Source organism: Dipodomys merriami, unplaced genomic scaffold, assembly GCF_024711535.1.
Source record: "Dipodomys merriami isolate MVZ:Mamm:240054 unplaced genomic scaffold, mDipMer1.0.p SCAF_4310, whole genome shotgun sequence".
In the NCBI taxonomy this organism is placed as follows: domain Eukaryota; kingdom Metazoa; phylum Chordata; class Mammalia; order Rodentia; family Heteromyidae; genus Dipodomys; species Dipodomys merriami.
Genome location: NW_027205950.1, coordinates 1 through 10,042, shown reverse-complemented (window position 1 = coordinate 10,042; position 10,042 = coordinate 1). Strand labels below are relative to the sequence as shown.

The window sequence follows — 10,042 nt, the reverse complement described above, 5'->3', positions numbered from 1 at the left end:
AAATGCTCTCCCATTGAGCTGCTCCCCAGACTTAGTATACTAATCTAAAAGCAACAGACTGTAAAGAAATAGTATACTGAGGGGTTGGGAAGGTGGCTCAGTGGTAGAGCGCTTGCCTTGCATGCCTGAGGCCCTGGGTTCGATTCCTCAGCACCACATAAGCAAAAAGATAAAAGCCGGAAGTGGCTCTGTGGCTCAAGTGGTAGAGCGCTAGCCTTGAGCTGAAGAGCTGAGGGACAGCCCCCAGGCCCAGAGTTCAGGCCCCACGATCAGATCCCCCCCAAAAAAATAGTATACTGGGACAAAGTACTACAGTAAATAAAGCTTATGTAGATACTGTGATACATTACTTGATAATACATCACTGTGCTGTATTATAAATAGGCATAAAATGGTGAGATCACATGAGAATATAATTAGTATTCCTTTATGATAGCATACTGGGTTGCTTGTGTAGTGACTTTTGTCTACAGCCATCATCTTTGGTACCTTTTCTCTTTAATGTCAGGTATAAATTATATTTCACTGTATTTCACTGTATTAACATATATTGTAAAACCAGTGTTCCCGCTCTCTGTTCCCTCCATAGTTGAGATTCAAGCCTTTAACCTGTGTATTTTCTCTCCCTATTTCTTTCATCATCATTTGTATGGTTCTTGAGTAGTGTGCATTTATGTTTGACACATTTGCCCTGTTTATTGCAGGATGCAAAGTCAACAACAATCTTGAAAGACAAAACTAAGCTCTAGTTATGCTTCATAATTTACATGGAAGTCTTGGCCCAGAGGAATTATGCCATTCCTCTGGGGAACAGAGAGGGCAGAATGAGCTAAAGCTGTAGAACATGATCAGAGATTTGGGCTCAGTGAAGGAGGAAACAATGATGGGATAGAAGACCTTGTTCGTAATATAAAAGATAATAGCTCATAGAACCTAGTAGTGATGGAATGTATTTTTGTCTAGCATTCAGAAATAGGCTTTCCAAAGTTGACCTGTGTCAACTCAGTGCCTTTTCTAGTAGAAGATATTAAAGTCCTTTGAAAGGACTTCAACATTGCAGCCATGCATTGGGCACTGTACTCACCTTTTGATTCCCTGATCATTCTTATCCTCAGTTCTAGTCTGGAGAGAAAAGCTTTTCTGCCAAAGTAGAAATCTATACAGATGCAGTTTCATTTGCCAAGATTAACCAGTAAGAGTAATTCATTCATACTTTTATTCAATTAAGGGTAGATCATAGAGAGCCTAAGGGGTTTGTCCAGTAGGAGATAGATTGAACAAAAGGATGATGAGTACATGGAAGGTGAATTTTGCTTTTTCGTTTTTGTTATTTTACTAAGGATTGGAAAACTTGTTTCAATTTACATAAGAAAATAAAAGATTTTAGAATTTATGCACTTGTAACAACCTAAATCCTCTTTTTAGGATACAGTATATTTTATAGCTAAAGTATCAAATACTTGAAAATTGAATGGTTTTATCCCAGTGGAAAGTTGAAGCTGCCATTAGTCAGCAGCTGTGAAGACATTCAGAGAATTAAAACAACAACACATTTTTGTTAATAAAGGAAACTAAACCTGGGTGCCAGTGGCTTATGCCTGTAATACAAGCTACTCAGGAGGTTGAGATCTGAGGACTGCAGTTCAAAGCCAGCTCAAGCAGGAAAGTCTGTGAGACTCTTAAGTCCATCAAAGCTACCAAAAAAGCCATTGATGGAGGTATGACTCAAGTGGTAGAGTGCTAGCCTTGAACAAAAGAAGCTTTGGGACAGAGCCTAGGCCCTGAGTTCAAACCCCAGGATTAGCACCAAAAAAAAGAAAAAAAAGATATAACAGAAATGAGACACAATGCTAAAACTACACATATACACACAAAGATTCTTTAATGCTGACAATGCATTATGTAACTTAAGAACACTGATCTCTTTTTATAGCCTTATCTTCAGATAATTAACATAGAAAATATAAATCAATTGATTAGTATTTGTTGCCTTTTAAATAACCTTAAATTAATGTTCTAAATTAATGTTTTAAATTTTTTACTTTGTTACTTAGGACTTAATAACTCAATACAATTATTTCTTTTTCCCTTAGGAACCAATCTTTGCATTTGCATCTTAAACACTATGGTGTGAATTGTGATGACTGGTTATTACGCCTCATGTGTGGGGGAGTAGAAATCAGAACAATTTATGCTGCTCACAAACAGGCAAAGGCTTGCCTCATTTCAAGATTAAGCTGTGAACGAGCTGGAACTAGGTTTAATGTCCGGGGAACAAATGACGATGGTCATGTTGCCAATTTTGTAGAAACAGAACAGGTATATAATGTTGTATATTGCTTATTCATGAATAATTGAAGCATAGAAAACACAAGAATTTCAGAATTTTACTTGATTGAGAACACATTTTGATATATTGTTGACTTATAATGACCCTAAGTATGTATTGGCCTTACGGTTTCCCTAAAACTAAATCATTTAGGTATGACTGTTATAGGTGACAAGATATGACATACTCAGTGAGCTTCATTTGAAAGTGAATTTCAAAGTCCTTAATTATAGAGTTATATAAGTATTTTTTGTGTGGAATTAAATCTAATTCTTAGTGAGATATGTGGACTCCTTAAAAATGAAAATTTATGGGTTTTTGGTTATGAAACTATATAATTGTAATTTCCAACTCAGGATTTCCACATAGGTTTTGAAAAATATAAAACTCAGGAAAATGAATTAAATAAAATATAAAATATATATGTATAAAATATGAAAATATAAAAAGTTCCCTTTTAAGAGTTGTGATTGTTATTCTTATATTTTTATTAGTTAATATTATTAACTGAAAAACAATTACATTTTTATTGACCTATTTTGGATACCTTGATGAGAACCATTTGTATATGAGAAATATGTCATAAAATTTACTACTCTAGGGCTGGGAAGGTGGCTCAGTGGTAGAGCGCTTGCCTTGCATGCTCAAGGCCCTGGGTTCAATTCCTCAGCACCACGTAAGCAAAAAGAAAAAAAAAAGTCGGAAGTGGCGTTGTGGCTCAAGTGGTAGAGTGCTAGCCTTGAGCTGAAGAGCTGAGGGACAGCGCCCAGGCCCAGAGTTCAGGCCCCATGACCGGACCCAAAAAAAAAAAAGTACTACTCTACAACAGATTTTAGTAAGTTTGTTATTCTAAAATAGAGGTAACTGCTTTTTCCTTTGGAAGTGTTCTATCTATGTATCTGTCTACTTACTTTTTGTAGGTTGTATACTTAGATGACTCTGTTTCTTCATTCATACAAATCCGCGGATCTGTTCCATTGTTCTGGGAGCAACCAGGATTGCAAGTATGTTGTTTAATAGTTACTTATTAGTTTCTTTACTTGGAAATAAACTATATTCTCAGGATTCTCAAGATATTTGATTAGTTAATTGATCATTCTATTTCATGTAATAATATCTAGATTCACAAATGAGGTTTTTTTTACAAGCTTTTTTCCTTGAATGCTCTTTCAAAATGTCTCACTTCCGGGCTGGGAAGGTGGCTCAGTGGTAGAGCTCTTGCCTTGCATGCAAAGTGTCGCTGTGGCTCAAGTGGTAGAGCAGCTAGCCTTGAGCTGAAGAGCTGAGGGACAGCCCCCAGGCCCAGAGTTCAGGCCCCACGACCAGACCCCCCCCAAAAAAATGTGTCACTCACTTTTGTCTCATTATAATGAGATACCCAAGGCTACTCAACTTTATAAAGGAAGGAAATTTATTCTGGTTCACAATTCTGAAGGCTGAAGGCCAAGATTTAGCATCCCCTTTTAGTTTGACCTCTGGTGAGAATGTAATGCTGGATGTATTGTGACCTTAGAAGGATGGAAGTGATGTTGTGAAAATACCATAGAGAGGGGTTATAATTACATGGGCAAGGTAATGAATGCATTCCTTATCAAGCATTGTTGCCTCCTCCTTTGTTTCCCCTTACCATCCCTCCTACCCCCCCCCAAAGTTGTAAAGTTTGTTTTCAACATAACATCTTGTACATCTCATTGTTGCAATGGGTCCACCTGTATCCCTATTTAAGCAATTTGTTTTTTTCCCTTCCCCTCCACAAATTATACCAACATCAAATACAGTGAAAACAGGGGCTATACTGTGGGGGAGGGACATACAAAGCAACAAAGAAATATTTATAATTATGTTAGAAATAATAGCCAGAAAGAAAAAAACATTTGAATCCTTATCTTGAGGTTCATTTCGTGAACATCAACTTACCTGACCATTTCTGCTTGTCTCCGACATATGCTGGTTATTGCAAATAAGGGAAACCATGGGACCTTTGTCCCTGGGCCTGTCTTACTTCACTTAATATAATTTATTCCACGTCTTTCCATTTCCTAACAAATGGGGTAATGCCATAATTTCCGATGGAGGCATAGAATTCCATTGTGTGTATATACCACATTTTCTTGATCCATTTGTCTACTGAGGGGCATCTGGGTTGAAAAACAATGGTTAGATGCCACGAAGTAGGTGGCAATACCTTAACTGTAAGCATGTTGTCAGGCCCAAGGGCCTTTTCCATCCTTGTCAAGTCGAGTGCTAACCTTCTCTCCTTTCATACATACAACACGAGACCAGATCTTGAAACAGGAAGCCACAGAGAGATTCAGGAGTCCAGACATAGGCTTTTCTAACAATTCACTCCCTTAAGATCCCAGACCAGGAAACCAGAATTCCCTTCTGAGAGCAGCTTTCCCACTGACCTAAACACCTCTTGACAGTTCCATACCTTCTCCCAGCTCAGTAAAATATATATTACATATAACATATAATAAAATGGGATTTTTAATTCAAATTTTCTCTGGATTTGGGATTTTTTTTTGAATGTTTTTCTGTCCCTTTAGTTTGCACCTCTTTTTCTATGTCCATGATTCTTAGGTTTGATCTCTAAATAGTCCTAGAGGTTTTTCGTGTTCCACTTGTACTTTTTTTTCTACTTATTTGACTGTTCTTCCACCATGTACATCTGCCATGTCCTTGCCAGTCCATTCATCTGAAGAGGCTTTCCAGTGTTTTGACTTAATAGCTTTTCATTTCCTGAATTTGAGTTTGATTCTTCTTTAAGATTTCTCTGTCTTTATTAAATTCCTTTTTCATACCCTTTGTTGTTCTTATTTCATTCACGTGTGTATTTGTAGCCAATGTGGAGTTCTTTTAGTTGTTGATTTTTATTGTCTTCTAATTCGTTCAGTCTTTTTATACATGTTCTCTTTATTTTATTGATCATTCTTATAGTCAAGCTTTTGAGTTGGGCTTTCTTTCTTTTTGATTATCCTTATCTGTTATTGTGAGCCACTGAAAGCCCCAGTTCCTGCACAGTTCCTCCATTTGTACTCAGGGGCAGCAGATGGACTACCCATGGAGTATCCTCATAATGTACCTGATAATGGGGGAAACAGACAACTTAGTTCTGCACTAGTGGAACACAAAGGGACTTAAGTGATCTGCCTGTAGGAATCAGCTCTTTCACATCTTGCCCTGCAGTCTGTCATCCTGTGGGAAGTCTAAGGCTGGAGGGATGGGGTATCATGGGAGCTCTGAAACTCTTAGCCCTGCCTGCAGAAAACCCCCAGAATCACTGGTTGCTGAGTGCTTTACTAGCTATAGAGCTTAGGTACTGTTTCTGTTATAATCCTCAGGCATTGGTTCTTGCTCTAGCCAGGGAGAGTGGATAGCATCTAGGTGATTTATTGCCTGAGTCACTGCTACTGCTTTGAATTCTGGGCTTACCTGTATCCAAGCCTTTTCCTTATCCTAGCTGTTTCTTTGAGTGTCTCCAGAGTGCTTAGCAAATTGCAAGCAGCTTGCATACAGTTAATGTAATCTGATAACTCAGGTACCTGGAATGAAGCAGGAGATCCTTACTCAGACACTGCATTTTTGCACTCTCCAGTCTAAAACAAGCAAAAGCTTATCTTGTCCTATCCCTGTCATACTGAAGCATTCACTGTCCCACAAAGTCCCCACCTTGGAATTTAAGGTTTGCAAGAGTTTTGGAATTGTCATATAGCTAGATCTGACAGTGTATGGAGGAGGCTACCAGGTTTCCTTATAGTGGAGGCTTCAGCTTTTCCTTGCTAGGGATGCTATGTTTCTTAATGAATGAGATAGTACTTTTGGCGCTCTCTCTCTCTCTCTCTCTCTCTCTCTCTCTCTCTCTCTCTCTCTTTCTTTCTCTCTCTCTCTCTCTCTCTCTCTCTCTCTCTCTCTCTCTCTGTGTGTGTGTGATAGAATTTGAACTTAATACTTCACACTTTAGAGGATACTGTTGGACAGAGTACCACTTGAGCCATTCCTCTAGCCTGATAATATTAATTCAATCTTGAAACAAAAAAGCACTTTGGATTTTGTTTTCTATTCTTTTTGTTTTTTGTCTTTGTCAAACTGCCTTGAGTGATATGGCAACTCTTCTACACCCTCTTTAAAGTCATTTTGTTGACAGGTTAGCATGAATATATTCTAGAGAACTGTGATCCCAAAACTTCAAAGAGAGAAAGGGGGGGGGGGGCGGGAGGAAAGGAGGTTTAAAATGAAATTCTCTCTTTAAAACTGGGATTTTAGGTCCAAAGTCTCTGAGTCTCAAAATAGATCTAGCCACTTGCCCTATATGCCAAAGAAAAAGACATGGCAAAGGGCAGAGAAATACTTACTACATGGCAAAAGAACACTTTAATACATCTTTAGCTGTCTTAGAGGTACAGACATTGACTTCAAGTTAAGTAGAGAAAATTGGGGGCAGGGTCTGTGATAAGTATGCATAGATAAAATAGTAAAATAGTCCTTAAATCACAGGTATGGCCTGGTTGACCATTAGCTTAGTCTTTGCCCTTGTCCTTCAAGCAGTTCCAGAGAAGTTAATACTTTATTACTGGGACAGAAGAGGAACAAGGTGGTCTCCTGAACTTTTGACTGTGTACTTTAAAATATAGAAGACATTCTTATTGAAGGGGCAATTTGCCTTCCCCACAAGATGATTATCATTGAATCTAGTCTTTGTCCTGCAAACAAGGTGATTGCAAAATTGACTATAACAGAGAATAGTTCAGATCAAAGGGCACACATTCACAGGACCCAGCAGAAGCTTTCTTTTTTACAATCTCACCTTTTTATTCTTGTATCTATTATGTCTTTCTCAAAACTACTTACCTCTGCCACCATCGTATGTGAGAAGAGAAAACGTATCCATACACACTAGTAAATATTTCCCACCTTGTTTATTTCACTTAATTAAAATTTTCTAATTCTGCCAACTGTGCTGTAACTGTAGTTGTGTGACTGTGAGGCTGACTTGGTAAAAGTCTGCTTGGCCAGGAAGGGGGGATGGTAGTTTAAACTCACTGGAGTTTTTTGATGATGGAAGAGGTGACTAGGAAAAAAAAAAAACACATGGACACTAAAAGAGTAGGAATTTAGTGAGGACACATAGAAATTTCATTTGAGCTATTTTTTAGAATTAGTAGTGTAACTCTAGAGGACTAGTTACATCTATTAATTTACATAGGGCATGTATTTTGAGCATAAGGTCATAATATATATCAAAACACTCAAGGATTTTTTTTTTTTTTGTCAGTCATGGGGCCTAAACTCTGGGCCTGGGTGCTGTCCCTTAGCTCCTCAGCTCAAGGCTAGCACCCTACCACTTTAGCCATAGTGCCACTTCCGGCTTTTTCTGCTTATGTGGTGCTGAGGAATGGAACCCAGGGCCTCATGCAGGTAAGGCAAGCATTCTACCACTGAGCCAGTTTCCCAGCCCTTCAAAGATTTTTAATCCAAAAATTACTGTTTGCAAATATTTTGGTACTGCATGTTCAGCAAATGAGTTGTTACGTATTTTAAGCAATAATATTTCTTCTGGTATGATTAAATGTATTTTATATGTTAAGGTGGGATCTCATCGTGTTCGTATGTCAAGGGGATTTGAAGCCAATGCACCTGCTTTTGACAGGTAAAAGCTGATTAATTATATGTAGTGCTGTAACATTTGTCATTGCTAAGCAGTTTACTTAGTTATATTCATTTATTCATTTTAACTTTGTTCATTGAATTAAAATTCCTAGAAGACCATGATTCCTAGACTGAGGGCAGTAATGCTCTAACTGTGGGTCTGATCTGGTCTCTCTCAGTACCTTGTTCACGATGCTAGACTCTAGCCACGTGGGGCTACTGAGTGCTTGAAATGTGATTGATCAAATTGAAATGTGCTGTAATTATCTAAACTGGGATTCAAAGATTTGGTGCATAACTACATAAGATAAAAAAAATAGAAAACCTCAATATTTTTCCATATTGATTTTATGTTGAAATGATAGTTTAGATGTTTTGAATTAAGATATATATAGTTTTCCTTTTTGCTTTTTTGGTTTGGTTTTGCTTTTTTTTAATCTTAAAATTTAAAATGATAGATAAGGCTTATTTTATACTTATATAACATTTCTATGTACAGTATTCTCCTCTTAGCCTATTGGTTACCTGAAACTGTATATATTAGTGCATGTGTGTGTGTGTGTATGTATGTATGTATGTATATATGCTGAGATTTTTCTTAAAGAGATACACCTAAGTTAAAAGTTTGATAAATTAGGCACAGTAAAATATTAACTACAAAAATCTATTAACACTTTTGGATTGCTGTAATGATATACTATAACAAAAGTTTTATGAATGTGGTTTCTCTCTTTTGAAAGACTCAAGACGGATATTAGTATTTTTAGAACTGTGACTGACCTCAGTAACCAAAATAATAGAAACCAGGACCATAGATAGGGAATATCGTGCTGCTTCTGTAATGCCTTGAAGCTGGAGAGAAAAACACCTCTTTCTTACATGGGGCCTATTTTTCAAAAGCAAGATCTAGTAAGGAAGTTGCGCTCAATACTCTTGGAGTATGTGATAAACTTGCATGGAAAGGTCAGCCCCTTCTGCTCCCACTGCCTGAGCAGCCAGTGAGGCCTGTTCTCTGCTTTGTCTGGAGCTATCCTCAGAGTGAGAAGGGAGCTAGGTGACTCCAGAGCTTCTTCCAAAATGGGAGTTTCTGTGTCAGTGAGTCAGAGCAGAAATCGTATTTTCTGAATTTTATAAATTCAGAGATTTGAGAACATGTAGAATGGACTTGTGCCCAATTTAACCAATTTTATCAGTTTAAAATACTGCTACCTAGGTACTATTTAACAATGGGGGTATGTGTGTATACACATTTAAATAAAAGGTTTATCGTTTAACATATGCTCATTTCCTTTTCTCAATAGGCATTTTAGAACACTTAAGAATTTATATGGAAAACAAATAATAGTAAATTTGCTTGGATCGAAGGAAGGTGAACATATGCTAAGTAAGGCTTTCCAGGTAGGTATGGTCATTTTTTCCTCCATTCTGGCTTATAGTTACCTAGAAAGATACTTTAAAGTAATTCAATGGTCAGTGTCCTGGGAAATAAGACATTTCATAGAAAAAAGTTTGATCCTTTGATTCTTGGAGGCAGTTAGGGATCAGTTTAGTCTAGTGCTGCTGAAATTTGAATTATGGAAAGGTTTCCAGACATTGACTCTGAGTTCTTATTTGCTTACTTAATTTTGTAGAGAAGCAGACAAATACTCTTTCCCCCAGCATTCACTTACAATTGTAGAGAAATAGGAGGCAGATTCCTCCTTTGCCCTGCCTGCTTCCTAGAAGCTAGAGCAATGATTTTAAACATATGAAATGGTAAACAGCACCCTTTGTGTACATGTAAAGTTAATCTGTCTCAATGAGAAAAATTTGAGAATTTCAAGGAAAAAATGCAAAGAAATGACTGAATTCTAAAAAACCTTTAATTTTTTTTTTTTCTCTCGACCATGGGGCACTGTCCCTCAGCTCTTCAGCTGAAGGCTAGCTCTCTACCACTTGAGCCACAGCACCACTTCCAGCTTTTTCTGCTTATGTGGTGCTGAGGAATTGAACCCAGGGCCTCTTGCATGCACAGCAAGCACCCTACCACTGAGCCACCTTTCCAGCCCCCTTTAATATTTATAG

General features: G+C 37.6%; 1 protein-coding gene and 1 non-coding gene across 2 annotated transcripts; one reads left to right on the top strand and one right to left on the bottom strand.

Annotated features, from left to right (window-relative positions):
- Nucleotides 1-2,093: 2,093 nt before the first annotated feature.
- On the top strand, nucleotides 2,094-9,447 carry LOC138807763 (synaptojanin-1-like; the record flags this gene model as incomplete). Its single annotated transcript, XM_069993525.1, has 4 exons — nucleotides 2,094-2,319; nucleotides 3,250-3,333; nucleotides 7,918-7,979; nucleotides 9,280-9,447. Coding segments are annotated over 4 exons (540 nt in total), but the record flags the coding sequence as incomplete, so codon positions are not given.
- Nucleotides 4,475-4,604, bottom strand: LOC138807764 (U6atac minor spliceosomal RNA). Its single transcript, XR_011366268.1, has one exon. It is a non-coding gene; the product is annotated as a U6atac minor spliceosomal RNA (small nuclear RNA).
- Nucleotides 9,448-10,042: the final 595 nt, after the last annotated feature.